Source organism: Chinchilla lanigera, unplaced genomic scaffold (assembly GCF_000276665.1).
Source record: "Chinchilla lanigera isolate Chin_1 unplaced genomic scaffold, ChiLan1.0 scaffold00066, whole genome shotgun sequence".
NCBI classification, from domain to species: domain Eukaryota; kingdom Metazoa; phylum Chordata; class Mammalia; order Rodentia; family Chinchillidae; genus Chinchilla; species Chinchilla lanigera.
In genome coordinates, this window is record NW_004955467.1 from 10,308,638 (window position 1) to 10,325,963 (window position 17,326).

General features: G+C 53.3%; 3 protein-coding genes across 15 annotated transcripts in view; 2 read left to right on the top strand and 1 right to left on the bottom strand.

Moving 5' to 3' along the window:
- The window catches only part of Mink1 (misshapen-like kinase 1), a 55,290-nt gene extending 51,916 nt beyond the window's left edge, over positions 1-3,374 (top strand). For all 11 annotated transcript variants that reach the window (XM_013522167.1, XM_013522169.1, XM_013522171.1 and 8 more), the window contains 8 exons: positions 364-531; positions 637-780; positions 1,006-1,140; positions 1,298-1,398; positions 1,503-1,652; positions 1,738-1,897; positions 1,991-2,130; positions 2,545-3,374. In XM_013522167.1, the coding sequence (XP_013377621.1) occupies positions 364-531; positions 637-780; positions 1,006-1,140; positions 1,298-1,398; positions 1,503-1,652; positions 1,738-1,897; positions 1,991-2,130; positions 2,545-2,628 (1,082 nt within the window). In that variant the 3' untranslated portion in view covers positions 2,629-3,374. The remainder of the gene's footprint in view (positions 1-363; positions 532-636; positions 781-1,005; positions 1,141-1,297; positions 1,399-1,502; positions 1,653-1,737; positions 1,898-1,990; positions 2,131-2,544) is intronic.
- Positions 3,375-3,982: 608 nt separating this feature from the next.
- Positions 3,983-10,063, bottom strand: Chrne (cholinergic receptor, nicotinic, epsilon (muscle)). Of its 3 annotated transcripts, XM_013522172.1 has the most exons (13): positions 9,856-9,920; positions 9,139-9,234; positions 8,755-8,897; positions 8,586-8,630; positions 8,366-8,475; positions 7,877-8,032; positions 7,035-7,135; positions 6,398-6,598; positions 6,207-6,321; positions 4,829-4,943; positions 4,553-4,739; positions 4,361-4,467; positions 3,983-4,262 (listed from the first exon to the last, which is right to left on the bottom strand). In XM_013522172.1, the coding sequence occupies exons 2-13, from the start codon at positions 9,182-9,184 to the stop codon at positions 4,107-4,109; spliced, it is 1,482 nt and encodes a 493-aa protein (XP_013377626.1). In that variant the 5' UTR covers positions 9,185-9,234; positions 9,856-9,920; the 3' UTR covers positions 3,983-4,106. The 3 variants fall into 3 exon arrangements, with proteins under 3 accessions (XP_013377626.1, XP_005399676.1, XP_005399678.1); XM_005399619.2 differs by lacking the exon at positions 9,139-9,234 and having other exon boundaries at positions 9,856-10,063; XM_005399621.2 differs by lacking the exons at positions 7,877-8,032; positions 9,139-9,234 and having other exon boundaries at positions 9,856-10,059.
- On the top strand, positions 5,056-6,087 carry LOC102020788 (chromosome unknown open reading frame, human C17orf107). Its single transcript, XM_005399618.2, has 4 exons — positions 5,056-5,197; positions 5,303-5,488; positions 5,602-5,880; positions 5,962-6,087. Exons 1-4 carry the CDS (start codon positions 5,132-5,134, stop codon positions 6,037-6,039), a joined length of 609 nt encoding a protein of 202 aa, XP_005399675.2. The 5' UTR covers positions 5,056-5,131; the 3' UTR covers positions 6,040-6,087.
- Positions 10,064-17,326: the final 7,263 nt, after the last annotated feature.

Below are 17,326 nucleotides of genomic sequence, written 5' to 3' on the forward strand. Positions count from 1 at the left end.
CAGGTGACTCTGAGGATTTTACCAAGTATAGATGTGGGCCTTCTCCCTTGGGTCCTGGCTCCTGCCCTGGCACAGAGGCAAGGGAGGGTTTCTGAGCCCCCTTGATGGAGGAGGCAAAAGTTCAGAGTGGCCAAGGGGCTTGGGCAAAAGTTTAACATTGACGAGTAGTTCGGCTGGTACTGAGCCAGGTCTTTTGACTTCAAGCTGGGCCCTCTCCTCTCTTCTGTGCACCTTCTCTGTACTACGGTCCTTCCATTCCCTCCTGAATACGCTGAGGCTCCGAGACCGGATGTAGGGGCGCTGAGGTAAAGAACAACTTGTGAGGATGCTGCAGCCCACCCTGCCTTGCCTTCCTCCTGGCAGCTCTCGTGGGTGGAGAGGGAACTCGGCTCGATCAGCTGCAGTATGATGTGAGGAAAGGGTCTGTGGTCAACGTGAATCCGACCAACACCCGGGCTCACAGTGAAACTCCTGAGATTCGGAAGTACAAGAAGCGATTCAATTCCGAGATCCTCTGTGCAGCCCTTTGGGGTAAGCTGGGCTGGAAAGCAGAGAGGGGCCTGGTGTATCCCCCATGCTGCTGTTCAGGTGAGGGCCTGGCTCTGTGTCTGACCTGCGCAAGGGTGCCTGTTGAAGGGGTCAACCTGCTGGTGGGTACCGAGAACGGGCTGATGCTGCTGGACCGGAGCGGGCAGGGCAAGGTGTATGGACTCATCGGGCGGCGACGCTTCCAGCAGATGGATGTACTGGAAGGGCTCAACTTGCTCATCACCATCTCAGGTATGTGTGTGCCGGGGCCTCAGCTCCTTCACCATCTTCAGCCTGGGAGGAAGGCAGCCTTGGTCTAGGAGCTGGACGGTGGGGCCACATTTTTCTATCCTTGCGGTATGCAGACAGGATGGTAAAAGGCAGCAGCTGGGCCTCCAATGAGGACGGGAGCATGTGTGCGTGTGGATGCGCGTGTGGATGCGTGTGGATGTGTGTGGATGTGTGTCCCTCCCTCAGGGAAGAGGAACAAACTACGGGTGTATTACCTGTCCTGGCTCCGGAACAAGATCCTGCACAACGACCCGGAGGTGGAGAAGAAGCAGGGCTGGACCACTGTGGGGGACATGGAGGGCTGCGGACACTACCGAGTCGGTAAGGATGTCACACAGGCTGGCCTGTGAGAAACGGGGCTTGGGTTAAATGCTAGGGAAGCTTCAGAGCCAGAGATGGGGCTGGGACTGGGGCAGCAGTGAGAGGCCTGGGGAGCCTCTGAAGGAGCCCCTGCGTCTTTCTTTTTTCTTGCCCCCAGTGAAATACGAGCGCATTAAGTTCCTTGTCATTGCCCTGAAGAATTCTGTGGAGGTGTATGCCTGGGCCCCCAAGCCCTACCACAAATTCATGGCCTTCAAGGTAATCAATCCCAGCCCCAGCCCCCCAATACTGTTTTTTCCCCAGTAATGTTTTGAGGTCTGGCTCCTCCACCCGGCCCCTCTGAGCTCTTCTGCCCTCCACAGTCTTTTGCTGACCTCCCTCACCGTCCTCTGCTGGTCGACCTGACAGTAGAGGAGGGACAGCGGCTTAAGGTCATCTATGGCTCCAGTGCCGGCTTCCACGCTGTGGATGTTGACTCGGGAAACAGCTATGACATCTACATCCCTGTGCACGTGAGCTTGGCAGGGCTGCCGGGAGAATGGGGCCTCGCAGTCTAGAGTCCAGATGCAGGGTACAAGCGCACCCTCTGCTCCCCAGATCCAGAGCCAGATCACGCCCCACGCCATCATCTTCCTCCCCAATACGGATGGCATGGAGATGCTGCTGTGCTATGAGGACGAGGGCGTCTATGTCAACACCTACGGGCGGATCATTAAGGATGTGGTGCTGCAGTGGGGAGAGATGCCCACCTCCGTGGGTGAGTGAAGGGCTGCCCTCCAAGCGGCTCGCCCCTGAGTGGCCCCCGAGTGCAGCCCTTCGCTCACTCCTTTCTCCCACCATCCCCCTGCAGCCTACATCTGCTCCAACCAGATCATGGGCTGGGGTGAGAAAGCCATTGAGATCCGCTCTGTGGAGACAGGACACCTAGATGGGGTCTTCATGCACAAACGGGCCCAAAGGCTCAAGTTCCTGTGTGAGCGGAATGATAAGGTGGGAGGCACTTTCCCAAGCCCCAGTGCAAGGCTGGTTCCCAGACCCTGGGCCGTGGGCGGGGAGCTGGGGAGAGGACGGTTGTGGTGTCTTCCTGAGATCGGGCCCCTTGGAAGCAGAGTGTGTACTCACAGCCACTGTCGTCCCTGTCCTTTGGCTCTGAGCGGCCGCCACCCCAGAGATCTGGTAGTGCAGCTCTGTCTTTCCCTGGGGTAGCAGAGGCACCCTGAGCCCATTCTGCAGTCTCTCCGTGCCCCTCTTTTGGTGGTGGTCCCTCAGGGCCTCCACATTCTAGACAAGCGCCATACTAATGAGCCACACCCCTGGCTCTTCTCTTTCCCTTTGTCTCTCCCAGTTCATTGCGCCCTCAGCCCGTACCCCAGCCCTTGGTGACTTCTTCTCCTTCCCACCTAGGTGTTCTTTGCCTCCGTCCGCTCTGGGGGCAGCAGCCAAGTTTACTTCATGACCCTGAACCGGAACTGCATTATGAACTGGTGATGGCTAGGCGGGGCCACCCACACGGGACCAGCTCCTCCAGCCAGACTTCCCCAGCTGCCCCCATTCTCTTCCCTGGGCTTTTGCTTTTATTGGTTTGATTCACTGGAGCCTGCTGGGAACGTGACCTCTGACCCCCCCCCTTGCTTTTGTGATCATGTGACCCGTCCTTTTCCCCAACAAGTCCTCTCCCTTAAACTGTGCCTGTCCCCGACTTCTGGGGAGGGACACGGCTCTTACCAGGAGTAGAGTGGGCCCCCCTGCCCCTTTCTCCACTTCGGGGAGTGCTTGGGGCTTAGACCCCTTACCCCACTGCTGCTGACTGGGCGGGGCCCTGGACCCCTTTATTTGCACGTCAGGGGAGCCGGCTCCCCCCTTGAATGTACCAGACTCTGGGGGGGGTCACTGGGCCCTAAGTTCTGGGGGGGTCACCAGCCACTCCAGGGGCAGGGGCCATTTCCTCATTTTCTGAAAGCACTTTAATGATTTTCTCTTCAAACCCCAGGGAATGGAGGGGGTACCCCCCACCAACCAAAACATTCCCCCCTTTCCAGTCCCTGTCTCTTCTGGCCTCTCCCCTTCCCTGGTGGAGCCAGGAGCAGGGAGCTCCTGCCCTCCACATCTCTTTGCTTGCATCTGTACATAGTGTGAGCAGCAAGTAGCCCTTCTCTCCCCTCCCTGCCCCTCCTCAATGTAGTGGCCTTGGATACCCCGTTTGTTAATAAAGACAGTTCAACCAGCTCCCACCATTTCAGGCCCTAGATTATTGTTTTCTCTCTCGACCCTGGCTGCGAGCCAGGGGGCCTGCAGAGTTCCAGGGGTGGGGGAGGCGGGGATATGCAGTCTGATCAGAGTCTTGTGGGGGTGGACTGAGGTCCATGGTGCTGGGCCGAGAAAACCCAGAAGACTTTGCCTGAGGAAGGGCCAGGCATCCTCAGCCCTAAACCTGTCTGGGTTTCACCAAGGGTATGTGGTTCCTGCCTACACAGAAGAGCCAGGCCAGAGAAGCAGAAGATTTCTCTGAGTACAAACCCTGCAAAAGGATCTCACAGTTGATAACAGCTGGATAAAATTGTCCAGAAGCTCATTGCCCTAATAAGGTGCGGTGATGCACATCTATAATCCCAGCACTCCAGAAGCTGAAGCAGGACGATCTTAGGAGAGTTCAAGGCAAGCATGAGGTACATAGTGAGACCCTGTCTCAAAAAAACTCAGGCCAAAAGGAGCACTGAGGGAGATTAGCTGTGAAGCCTTGCTCTCTGGAGGATTGGTACCAAGGGTCTGAGTCCATCGGCCCTCCACTTCTGACCCCAGTGCAGGAGTCAAGCCTACCCACGTGCGCACATTCAATTCGTACTGGGAAGTTCATGAAATATTTATTGTCAGCAGTGGGAAAAGATGATTATTGACAGCAGCTTGTCTTTCAGAATCTATTTCCTGCTAAAGTGGGCAGGAAAGTTGAAGTGTGTGCAGGCACAGGTCTAAGGCTGGATACATGGTGGGTAGGGGAGATCGGGCACTTGGTTGAGGTAGCCCCCAAGGAAGATGAGGCTGGAGCCTACGCTGAAGAGCACCAGCGCGGCCCAGAAACAGACGTTGTCCAGGGCCTTCCCCATGCGCACCCAGTCGGACACCTCCTGGAAAAAGGACAGCACAAGCTGAGCCCCGCAGGCAGGGGCGCAGGGCTGGGGTGGCTGTGGGCGCTCCGCAGAGCCCTCTCTGTCTCCTGACCCACCTCGCCGACTGTCTCCTGGTCTCGCGTGCTCTCCGCCACGAAGTTCACAGCATCCACACAGCAGCGGATCTCCGGCGCCGCGGCGCTCAGGCTCTGGCAGAGGGCAGCTGGTGGGGGCGACAGCGGGCTGCGTCGTTCAGAGCGTCCCCCACCGCGGGCGCCCCGTCGGCCTGCCGAGGCCAGTGTGCTCACCCGTCCAGGCCCCGTGCCGGTGCCTCTGCCCTTCAAACACCAGCTCGCTCCGCGGCTTTCTCAGAATCAGCTCCTCTGCTCGCAGCAGGATGCCCACGGAGGACGCCCGCCGCGGCGGCGACGCGGCTTGGGCAGCCTCTGGGGGCGGTGCGGAGCCCAGGAGGCGCGGCAGCAGCTCCAGCAAAACCTGGGCCCGAGGGTGGGGACGGACTCTCAGCTCTGCCCCACCCCGGGGTCCCGGACCGCAGCCCCGGGCCGCCCCCGGCCCGGCCTTACGTGGCGCAGTCGCGGGGACGCGGCGTGCGTGGTGGGCGTCCGCAGAGACACGTTGAGCACAATGACGCAGTTCATGACGATGAGGGTGGCGACCACCATGACGAAGATGAGGTACCTGGGGAGCCCGGGTGCGCCACTTCGCCGCGGCCCAGCTGGCGTCACCAGCTCCCCGCTCCCCCCAGCTGGTCCTCTGACCTCACAAACCCCTCTCCGCCGGCGGGTGCAGTTACGCCCCCCGCCGCCAGCCTGCGGCACGGCCAGCCGCTGCCGACCCTTCTGCCCCTCCTACCACCTGCGGCGGCCATGAAGGGGACCCCCAGCTCCCTGGACACCCTGCTGTGGGTCTACCACTATCACAGCTCCACCGAGGTGAGGCTGCTCGACGGGCAGCACCCGGAGAACCTCTGGGGCGGCCCCTCCCGCGTGCCCCTGCCCTGCCACCCCGCAACTCCGCTGCCCCTGCGCCTTCTGCAGGTGGCGCTGCAGCCCCCGATTCTGTCTTCCCTGGAGCTCGCCGCGGCCGCCGCCCACGAGTATCTGGAGCAGAGGTTCAGAGAGCTGAAGTCCCTGGAGCTGCGGGATCCCGAGGAGCCCACCCTGGGGCTGGTGCTCAGAGAAGCCGCAGCCGGCCTCGTGAGCTTCAGCGCCACCTTGTTAGAGGTGTGGGGCTGGGGAGGGGTGAGAATGTGGGGAGGAAGGGGCCAGGGAAGAGGGCTGCGCCATCCGGAGAAAGGAACCTCGCACCCTCACTCGCCCCTGCACTCCCAATGCAGATATCAGCCCTTTGGCTACAGCAGGAAGCGGGAGGACTGGACGGCAGAGACGGCAGCCCAGGCCCAGGGGCAGGTGCCGGAGACCCGGGCGGAGCACTGGCCCGGGTAGCTCAGGCGGCCCGGCATGGGGCTCTGCGAGCGGGGGCTGCCGCAGGCTGGAGCGCGCGGCTCCTGGTGCAGGGGGTGTGGCTGTGCTTGTGCGGACGCGGCCTGCAGGGGTCCACGTCGTTCCTGCAACGCTGCCGATGCCCGCTGGGCCTTGGAGTCCCCGGGGAGCCAGTGAGTTTGGGGTGGGCGCTGTGTCTGCCGGGGGCCAGACATGGGGCTGGGGAGACACTGAGCCGGACTGTGCCCCCACAGAGACACTCAGGAGACCTCAACGTGGTGTCCAGCAGCAATAAGGAGGACACCGGACCAGAGCACCCATCACCACCCTAGCTCCACCCCATGTCTAAATAAAGTCCACGAGGGGTGGAAATAGCTAAAGTTTCTGCTCCACTCTCTCGGTTTTGGCTGCGCCCCTCCCGGGCCACTCCATATTCCCGCCCCATGCTCATCTGGCCCCGTCCCCACGTGGGTAACCTCGAGACCCACTCTGTCCTCACTTGCCCAGCAGCGGCACACTCAGAGATGTCTCTGGGATTTTCTGAGCAATTAGGAACAAGAAGACAGTCTGGGCCAGCAGGACGTTGATAGAGACGGTGCATTTCTGGCCGCCAGCTAGAGAGAGCACTCGGTGAGAGCGGCCCCTGACCCAGGGAGCAAGGCCGAGTGTAGAGGTAGGGTCACCCCTTACCCTGTGCCGGCAGGAAGTAGGCCAGCACCACCAGGCCGGAAATGAGCACACAAGGCACGATGATGTTGATCACGTAGAACAGCGGCTTCCGGCGGATGATGAGCGTGTAGATGACGTCAGTTTCTCCCGGGTGGTCAGCAGAGCCACCGTCGTGGTAGTGGATCACCCCGGGGCAAAAGTCGATGGCCCACTCACCATTCTCTGCAGGACAGGAGGCACACTCAGCTTGCTCACGCTGCACTCTGTCCACCACCGAAACCTGTAACTCCTCGCCAAGGAGGAGGCCGCAGCCGTCTGGGCTGGCCTGGGCAGCTTGGGCTGGCAGGCTGGCAGGCTGGGGGAAGTTCAGGTAGAAAGGACGTTCCCGGTGAGGACGTTAGAAAGCTCCTAAGCCAGGAGACAGGACTAGTGACAACTGGGAACGATTTCCAAAGGCAGGCAAGTTCAGCTGGGTTGCTGACAGTTCCCGTGTGTGTGTGTGTGTGTGTGTGTGTGTGTGTGTGTGTGTGTGTGTGTGTGTGTGAGAGAGAGAGAGAGAGAGAGAGAGAGAGAGAAATCTGGGGCAACCTCACTCTGAAAGTCCCTGTTTTGGAACCCTTCTGGAAGCTGGCTTTTTAGAGCAAGAGGGAGTTTTTACCAGTAAAGGCTTCGGTGTCGATTTCGATCTTGTTGATGGCGTCCCCATTGTCATCCACGGCAAAGACAAACTCCACTTCTTTGGCACTGTAAGTCTGAGAGCTGCAAAACCAGGACCAGGACCCCCACCCCAGAAGTTTGAACCTGGTAATAAGGCTCCATCCCTTTATCCTGGCCCTATCTGCACACCTTTATTTCCATTCCTACTTTGTGTTTTTTTGGTTTCTTGTTTGTTTTTTGGGGTTTTTTTTTTTTTTTTTTGGTTTTTCTCCGGTACCAGGAACCGAACTCACGACCTTGCACTTGCCAGGCAGGCGCTTTGCCACTGAGCTAAATCCCCAGCCCCTTTCTTGTTTGTTTTTGAGACAGGGTCTCATTGTGCAGTTCAGGCTGGCCTTGAGCTCACTTTGTAGCCCAGATTAGTCTCAAACTCAAACTCGAAGTGATCCTCCTGCCACAGCTTCCTGAATGCTGGGATTACAGGTGTGTGCCACCAAACCCGGCTGTGTTTTGTTTTTTTACAACACTGGGGATTAAACTGACTCTACCACTGAGTTACATCCCCACCCTTCCCGTTTGTTTTTTGAGACAGGGTCTGACTATATTGTCCAGGCTGGTCTGCAGCTCTTGGGCCCAAGTGATCATTCTGACTGCATCTCCCAGTAGCTGGTAAGGCTGGTTCTAGCCATTCTTTAAAACCAGCTGCAGTGATCCACCGCATCCCACAACCTGGCTCAGCCTCCAGACAAAGCCCCACCCCAGAGATCCCTTGCCTCTATCTGGCCAGTCCCCTGCACAGGCCCCTCCCATGATGGGGGGGGTGTATTGAATGACTCCTCCCACCGGAAAATGAGGGAGCAGTTCTGCCAGTCAAAGGGGAAGTAGGTGACTTCCATGGCGCAGGTGCTGCGGTAGATGGCTGGAGGCAACCAGGTCACATAGCCACCTGGGTAGATCAGCACATTGGCATCGTAGGCCACGCCGAACTGGCCATCAATGCTGCGGGCCCAAGAAAACTGAGCTATTTCACAGGTCCGGTGAACTTGCATCCAAGCACTCTCTGCCCCAAGCAAATCTAGCCCAGACACACACAAACACGCACACACACACGCACACACCCCGTCCCCAGACACACACCCCGTCCCCAGACACACACCCTGTCCCCAGACACACACACACCCCGTCCCCAGACACACACCCTGTCCCCAGACACACACACACCCCGTCCCTGACACACACCCTGGCCCGACACACACACACACACACACACACACACACACATCCCCTGGGCCAGCTGCCCAGCAGCCTGGCATCTGGACTGATGGTCCTTACTTGTTTTCCAGTACAATTTCTGGTAGCCATACACGGTCCGAAGGGACCCGCAGGGTTTCTAAGCCCCCAAAGTCGTCCTTGCTGAAGTTGAGTCGGTAATCTTGCCAGTCCTAAGAAGGAAAGAAGGAAGGACCCTTCCTGTTCATTTCCCACCTGGTGCTGCCCAAGAGGCATTTGGAAGAAAGGGTAAATCTCACATTGCTCCCCAGATCTGACTCACGATTCCAATCCATACGTTAGTAGTGAGGGTCTCCTCCTTCTCGTTCTGCAGCAGAGATTGAGGTGGTTAAAGCCCGACTTCAGGGCCAGAAGTGAGCATTAGCGGAGAGCTCCCCAGGTGGGGGCCGGAAGTGGGATTTGAGGCTCTGCATGGGGCTGGGGCATCTTACCAGTGAAATGAGGTTGGTCAGGGTGACCTTGAGGCTGACGGTGACAGTGTCCTCAGGCCCCCTCACTGGCCGGCATTCTGGGTCATAGTTGTTGAAGAGATGGTGATAAAGACTCAGCTCCTCATTCTTCCCCTCATCTCTGCCTGCGATGGGGTCAGGAAAGAAGTCACTGGGCCGGAGGAGGCAGTAGGTCCAGGGTCTGCCCCTCAGGGTCTTCGTAGGTCCCTGGAGCTGTGTGTCTTTCTGTGTGTGTCTCCCTGAGCCAGCGACATTATGCCTCAGGACCAAATATGTAGTGCCTCAGTCTGTCTTGTCTCAGTCTCTGTCCTTGTCCCTTCATGTTGGTGTCTGTCTGTCCACTTGCCTCCCCGACCCTGTTCCTACCAAGGAGCCCCAAGAGGAGCAGGGCACCGAGCAGAGTCCCTGTCATGCTGCTGTCTGCTTCTCTGGGTTATTCTGAGCTTTGGCAGGCTTGGGTGCCTGTGTGAGGGGGAGGAGGGTGTTAGTTCCGGGCTGGGTTAGGGGACTGTCACCTAATCCTTCTATCCACCCCTGCTATAGCCGGGGACATTTTGGCTGCTTCCAGAGGCAGCTGCCCCATCCTGGGCTCCTCGCCCACACCCCATCCCAGCATCCTTTGCCCAGGCTTCAGCCAGCTCCCCAGCTGCAGATCCATCTCTCCTAAGAGGAGCAGGCGTCCAGCGGCACCTGGAGACCCTCACCTGCAGCGGGGGAAGGGATATGCTGTCGGCACGCGCTGGTGGTGCCCTCTGAGTAAGCAGCACTTTGTAGGTGACTCTGCTTGATGAACACATCTGGGGGCTGAGCACCCCTTGCCTCCCATACCCACCCGTGTGGAGCATACGCTGTCGCCGTTGCCACCCACAGCTGCCCGCGGCCACACTGATGCAGTTCCTATCCGCAGAGTTTGGTAAAAAGGAGTCTCCATACACCTGATCATGAAAACGGCGCTCACAGAGGAGTAACAGACTCCAGCTGGCAAGTAAGGCCATGCTGTGCAGTGCAGGTCCCCCACTTCCTTCCATAATCTGATTCCCTCCAGGGTCTGCCCACCCCTACCAGTCTGGGTCTGACACTTGCCGGGCTTATTTCTCCTTCCATTCCCTGCTGCCACCTTGTGGCCATTGGTGGTAGTACCGTCCTCCCGAACCAGCAGTCCAAAGGGCATACACCGTAATTGATCCTCTTATTGTTGCTTAAAGTCTTGAACCACTCTCATCGGTCACCTGGCAAAGAAATCTGCTTTAGGAAGTTGGGAGAGATGGGGCACTATGAATCCATGTTTTAAAAAAGCTGTCCAGGTATTCCTCAGGAACGGCTGGAATAAAAACTCCCTCACCCCACCGCATACTGAGAATCAAACCCAGGGCATTTATACTGAGCCCTGTTTTTTGTTTTGTTTTGTTTGCTTTTCTTTTTTTTAGACGGGGTCTTGCTATGCAGTTTAGGCTGACCTTGAACTCACAGTGTTCCTCCTGCCTCAGCCTCCCAAGTGCTGGGATTACAGGTGTGTGCCACCATGCCGAGCTAGAATAAGCACTTCTTTAATCCCTTACATCTCATTTCCTTATACCAACCCATCAATTGCCATTGTCTTTTGCTTCTGTTACCATAAAGACTAGAGATGCAGGCCGGGTGTGGTGATGCACACCTGTAATCTCAGCATTTACAAGGAGGCTGAGGCAGGAGGATCTTTGCAAGTTTGAGGCCAGCTAGGGTTACAAAGTGAGTTCAAGGCAGCCTGAACTTCATAGTGAAACCCTGTTACAAAAAAAAAGATTTGGTGTCCAGATTCTGAAATATAGCAATGTGAAGAACAGAAGGAGGAGGGAAGTGGGTCCCAGGACCCAGCAAGGATCTGAAGCGAGAATTAAAACCCATGAGGACAGCAAAGAAAGTGTCTTCAACAAAGAAGAAGGAGGTGGCAAGTGGCACTTTCTCCCTAAGCCCTGACTCACCGTGGGGGAGAGGCAGTCAAACCTGCAGACACACGGTGACTACTGGTGACCCCAGAAGCCTCCCCAGAGAAACACACCAGGGGAACACAGCAGCGGACACAGTGGACTCCAGTGGCTATTGAGTTATTCAGGTTCAGATTCCTCCCAGGAGAGGACAACAGCCTGGTAGCCATCTTGGCCAGGGACCAGCTGAGCTCAGAACTCAGAGAAGCTGTGGGCCGGCTCCATCCAGGGGCTCCCAAAGTCAGGCTAAGGCAGAACTGAATTCAAATTGGAAGGAGGTCAAGGAGCTGAGTTCAAGCCAGCAGGAGGCACACAGAGTGTTGCAAGCTGAACAAACTGGGTTCCAGCCTCACAGCCAGAAACCAGCCTAAACTTCTGTGGAGCTAAAGGTGCAGGCTTGCTGGGATTATCCACCACCACAATGTAAATCTACAACTGGCCTGCTGGGATTGATCAACAGGGATCTGGACTCCGTCCATCTGCTTTGTCTAGCAGAGACAGCAGAGACATGCCTTGAGATGAACATTTTTTTCTTATTTTCTTTTTTTCTCTCTTTTTGTTTTTGTCTTTTCTTTTTTCTTGATTGTGTGTTCTTGTTTTCCCTGAGTGTGAACATAGTATCTAGTTTTTTGTTGTTGTTCTGTTCTTGTTTTTATTTCTTCCTTCTCTCTTTTCTGCCAGTCTTTATCAGTTTCCCAAAGTTTTCGTAATCTTCCTTTGTCCTCCAGCCTTGCTTCTAATCTCTTCCTCTTCTATTTCTCTATTTTTCCCCCAACCATTTTTAAACTTTCTCTCCTAAGGGTAAAATTACCATGTTGAGGGTATATTTACTGTATACAATATCTGGTTTATTTTAGATTTTGTTGTATGATCTCAAATCTAGTTCATACGGTCAAAGGTGACAAATAAATAGTTACCACAGTTTGTCACTTTCTAGGCTGTGTTTGATACTATTGTTATTGCTATACTACTTTACCCCACATGACATAATTGTTCTAATCAATTGTTCTTCCTGGTATGCCAAGACTGAGATTACCTATGGGTCATAAACAATCCTATAGGCCAGTGCCAGAGAATCAGGGACTGGTCCAAATAGGCAGCAGCTTCTCATCCCCAGTAAATTGAAGAGATAGGATCTTGAACCAGACTCAAAACCCAAAAGCCAGCTACACCTGGAAGACAGCTCTGAGAAGTCATTTCATGAAGGTTCTGCTGGGTGTGGTAGTTCATGCCTGTAATTCCAGCACTCAGGAAGCTGAGGCAGGAGTATTGTTGCGAGTTTGAGGCCAGCCTGGGCTACAAAGTGAGCTCAAGTCCAGCCTGAACTCCATAGCAAGACCCTGTCTCAAAAAGACAAAAAAAAAAAAAAAAAGAAAGAAAAAAATTCCACTGAAACTGGAAGTGGTGGTGCACCCCTGTAATCCCAGCACTCGGGAGGCTGAGGCAGGAGAATCGTTGCAAGTTCAAGACCAGCCTGAGCTACAAAGTGAGCTCAAGGCCAGCCTGAACTGCACAGTGAGACACTGTCTCAAAAAGACAAAAGATTAAAAAAAGCAAAAAAAAACAAAAAGACCCTGCCTCCAAAAAAATTTTTTTAAATAAAGTTTTTAAAATAAATAAATAAAATAAAAATTCCCTTGAAAGTATATGCAGCAGAAGGAAGCAATGCGAGGTGAGAATATCAGACACAGAAAACAGGACTGAGGTTAGCAGTTGAAAGCTAGACCCAGAGAGCTCAGCTCAACAGGAAGCCGCTCCCTTCACCATGACTCCCGGCCAGCAGCTTGAAACAGCTGCCGCTGCCGCCAGGGGCACGGATGCCAAGCTGCTGTTTCTTAGTCATCCTGGCGCTCGTGGTGAGGACAGCCCACGCTGCTCTGACAGGGGTCCCCTCTGCGATCAACACAAACAGCCGGCCTTTCTTGTGACCAGAGAAAGGTTTAGCTGAGCCGAGACAGGGAGTATCCAGTAGGCGCTAACAGCCAGGCTGCCTCCCTCCCTCAGGGCAGCCCCGGCTGAGGCCGAGAGCTTTCTGGCTGACTGTGTTCGAGTCACTTAGTGCAGAACGCGGCACACTAGCAACGCTTGACGGTCATTACTGAACACATGCCCCTGAGAATAAATGCGGGAACGAGTGCTTTAGCTCCCTACTGAGAATCCTTCTTTGGCCGTGCGCCCCCACAGGACTACCAGCCACTTAGAGACCTCACTCCCTGGCCGGAGTCCATTGGTTCTGGGCGGACACCTGACCCGAGCCAGGCCAAGGCAAGTCCTTCCCTGAAATTTCCCGAAACAGGAGCTCAGGAGAGCAGTCTCTCTGCTGCCGCAGATACGGAATGCAGACGCACTGGCAGCCGTGTGTGTTCCTCGTCTCTTCTGTGCAGCGACAGAGAATGCGGCTGATGCACAGAGACAAGTAGAGACAGGAAGGGGCTTCAGCCCTCCGGCCTCTCATCCCAGAAATTCCTACGGCCGGTCACACTTGTCTCCTCCGAAAGCCTGGATGCCCAACAGTTCCTTTGGTTAAATGAGGTCCCTCGGCGTCTTTACAGTAAGCCCCCTTTTCTTGGTTTAAAAATATTAGGATTTCAGTTACATGTGGTGGCACATGCCTGTAACCCCTGCACTCAGGCGGCTGAGGCAGGATTGCTGCGAATTCAAAACCACCCTGGCTACATAGTAACTTTGAGGCCAACCTGCACTACATAGTGAGAGACCCTGTCTCAAAAAGAGGGGTGGGGTGAACTCTGAAACTGGGCATGGTGGCTCATGCCTGAAATCCCAGAAGTCAGACTTTTTTGAAACAGGGTCTCGCTATGTAGTTCAGGCTGGCCTTGAGCTCACTTTGTAGCCCAGGCTGGCCTCGAACTCACAAGGATCCTCCTGCTTCAGCCTCCCGAGTGCTGGGATTACAGGCGTGTGCCACCACACCTGCTATCTGGCATACTTTTGCAAATATATTCACAGGGCAAATTCTTAGCAGTAAACTTGCTGGGGCAAAGAGCACCCCTACCTTTGTGGTACTGGTGTTAGGGTTCATATCTAGATTCCCCCCCCCCAAAGCTTCATGCGCTCATAGATGGGGTCTTGGGGAGGTGAGTGGGTCATGGGTGTGTGATACTCATCGGGGGGTTAGTTCCCTGATAGATTTATGACTAAATGTGCCGCTGGGAGATGCAGCCCAGTTGAAGGAGGTGGGTTAGTGGAAGTGTGTCCTCTTCTCTCCTCCCTTGATCTCTCTCTGGTTGCTGCCACCATGCCATGAACTGTTTCTCCTCCACCAGGCACCTCTGCCACACCACTCTGCCTTGGAGACACCAGACTATATGGACTGAAACCTCTATAAACTCTGAGCTAAAAAAATCCTTTCCTCCTTTAACTTTTGGGTGTCAGCTTTTTTTTTTTTTTTTTCCAGCAGCAAGAAAATAATTACAACAACTGGGGTTGAAGCCAGGGCCTTCCCACTGAGTACATCCTCAACACTTTTTTATTTTTTAATTTTGAGGCAGGGTCTCACTAAGTTGCTAAATTGCCTAGGCTGGGCTTGAACTTTGATCCTCCTGCCTCAGCTTCCCAAGCGCTGGGATTACAGGTGTGTGCCACTGTTCCCAGCTAATTCACATGTATTTTAAAACAGTTGATGGGAGCTGGGTGTGGTGGTGTATGCCTGTAATCCCAGAACTTGGGAGGCTGAGGCAGGACGATCCCCAAGAGTTCAAGCCCAGCCTGGGCTACATAGCAAGTTCAAAGTCAACCTGGACTACATAGTAAGACTCTGTCTCAATAAAAAACAGACAAGAAAACAGTCAATGACCTTTGTCAAAGTATGCACTCACTTATACTGTAACCAACAGAGCATGATACCTCCTAGTTCCTTGTAGCATTTCCAGAACAGAATACTGTCAAAAGGTTTGTTTTCCCAGATGACAGGTAACAACCGCTATCTCTTTATTTTGATTTACATTCTTGAGAGAAGTTGAGCTTTTTTTCAACAGATGTACTAGCCACACACATATATTTCATTCCTGAAAACTACCTATTAATATCCATGGGACAAGTGTGGTGGTGTATACTTGTAATCTCAGCTGTCAGGAGGCTGAGACAGGAGGATTAGGAGTTCAGCCCCAGCCTGGGCTACACAGTGAGTCTCAAGAAAACAAACACAAATACAAAAAAATAATTTGATGATTGAAAAGCCTATCAAAATAATAACCATATTGAATACAAAATGAAGCCCAGAAAGTCCTAGACTAAAACAGGGATTGATATTCATTTCTCTTTTTTTTTTTTTTCTGTCTTTTTGAGACAGGGTCTAGATATGCAGTTCAGACCGGCCTTGAACTCACTTTGTAGCCAGGCTGGTCTCGAACTCACAATGATCCTCCTGCCTCAGCCTCCTGAGTGCTGAGATTACAGGCATGCGCCACCACGCTCGGCGATACACATTTCTGAGAAGGAAGACAGCCTTTCTCTCTTTGCCTACAGCTGCAAATCAGAGATCATACAAAAAAGGAAAAAATATATAAAACTTCCCTCGAGCCAGAAATATAAGGCAAAAGCCAAACAAATGACAAACTGGGAGTAAAGGTACTCACTGATGTTTTATCTCCTTTATTCATAAAAATCTCATATCTACAATACTTGCCCAGTGTGAGGAAGGTCCTGAGTTCAATCCCCAGAACCACAAAAACCAAACCAAACCAAACAAAACACCTCATAGCTGTAATGGCCTACACAGTGAAGATGATGGTCAAATCACCTGGGCTCCTCAAAACCAAACTTTGAGTTGGGCGTGGTGGTGCACACCTGTAATCCCAATACTCAAGAGGCTGAGACAGGAGACTTGCTGTAAATTTGAGGCCAACCTTGGCTACATAGTGAATTCAAGGCCAGCCTGAATGACATAGTGAGACCCTGTCTCAAACAAACAAACAAAAAAGGAGATTAAAAAAAAGGTAGGGGAGTGAGAAAGGAAGTTGGTGGCAAGGATGATTGGAGGATTGGTGGATACATTCTCCCACAGTGCTGGAGGGAGTGCAAATTAGTACAGTCACTATGAAAAAAAGGAGAAAAAAAAAAAATCAGTATTGAAGTTCCTCAGAAAATTAACAATAAGCTGGGTGTGGTGCTCCATGTCTGGAATCCAGCACTCAGGAGGCTGAGGCAGGAGGATTGCTGTGAGTTCAAGGCCAGCCTGAACTAGGTATCGAGACCCTGTCTCAAAAAACCAAAAAAACAGAAAACTCCTAAAAATAGAGCTAGCCCACTGCTTGGTATGTACCCAAAAAATTAAAGTCAGCCTACTATAGATACTTGCACAGCCATATTTATTGTGGCATAATTCACAATAGCGAAGCTATGGACCAGCCTAGATGCCCCTCAACAGATGAATGGATAAAAAAAGATGGTATAGGGGCTGGGGATTTAGCTCAGCGGCAAAGTGCCTGCTTGGCAAGTGCAAGGTCATGAGTTCGATTCCCAGTACCGGAGAGAAAAACCAAAAAAAAAAAAAAAAAACAAAAAAAGATGGTATATATGCAGTGGAATATTATTTAACCATTAAAAAGAACAAAATTTTGCCCAGTGCAGTAACGCATGCCTGCAACCCCAACATTAGGGAGGCTGAGGCAGGATTGCTGAGTTTGAGGCCAGCTGGAAATACATAGTGAGGTCAAGGCCAGCCTGAACTACATAGCAAGACCTTGTCTCCAAACAAACAAACAAACAAAATTTTCTCATTTGCAAGAAGATGGATGGCTCTGCAAAATATCAGGCTGTGTAAAATAAGCCAGACTCAGAAAAGGAAATAATGCATGTTCTCTCTAATATGTGAAACCTAAAAAAAAAAAAAAAAAAAGACAAGAAAGGCCAGGGAATACCCAGGATGGAAATGACCAAATACATTATACGCATCACTGCCCCACCCTGTGTGAAAGTAGGGGGAGGGACAAGGGGGTTTGGGAGGTGAAGTGATTGAATCGTGTCATGCGCGTGTATGAATCCGACAACATGGAATCCACTTGTCTGTACAACCAATATGCAGTAATTTTAAAAAGATGGGAAGCTGGGCATGGTGCCACATGCCTCATCCCAGCACTCTGGGGAGTGCCTGGGCAACTTAGAACTTTTGCCCTGGATTTTACTGTGCAGTCCAGGCTGGTCTTGAACTCACTATATATCCCAACCTCGCCTTGAAGGGTCACCGCACTTGGCTGGGCAACTTACAATTTAGTAAGACCCTGCCTCAGAAAAACATAAAAGACTGGGTGTGGTGGCACACACCTTTAATCCCAGCACTCTGGGAGGCTGAAGCAGGAAGATTGCCACAAGTTTGAGGCCAATTTGAACTACATAGAGTTCAAGATCAGCCTGGACTACACAGTGAGACTTTGTCTCAAGAAACTAATAAAATACAATTTTTTTGTTTGTTTTTCCGGTACCAGGAATCGAACTCATGACCTTGGGCTTGCCAGGCAGGTGCTGTGCCACTGAGCTAAATCCTTAGCCCCTAAAATACAATTTTAAAAAGGGCTGGTAAAGTGCACGGGGAGCCTTGGGCGGGAAGCGCCAGTCTTCGGACCGGCGACTCA

Coding starts and splice junctions, on each gene's coding strand:
- LOC102020788 (XM_005399618.2), top strand. CDS start 5,132: ATGAAGGGGACCCCCAGCTCCCTGGACACCCTGCTGTGGGTCTACCAC. Junction 5,198..5,302: donor ACTATCACAGCTCCACCGAG/GTGAGGCTGCTC, acceptor CGCCTTCTGCAG/GTGGCGCTGCAGCCCCCGAT. Junction 5,489..5,601: donor TCAGCGCCACCTTGTTAGAG/GTGTGGGGCTGG, acceptor CTCCCAATGCAG/ATATCAGCCCTTTGGCTACA.
- Chrne (XM_005399619.2), bottom strand. CDS start 9,943: ATGCCCTTTGGACTGCTGGTTCGGGAGGACGGTACTACCACCAATGGC. Junction 6,599..7,034: donor CGACACCGAAGCCTTTACTG/GTAAAAACTCCC, acceptor CCTGTCCTGCAG/AGAATGGTGAGTGGGCCATC. Junction 6,322..6,397: donor CTACTTCCTGCCGGCACAGG/GTAAGGGGTGAC, acceptor TGCTCTCTCTAG/CTGGCGGCCAGAAATGCACC.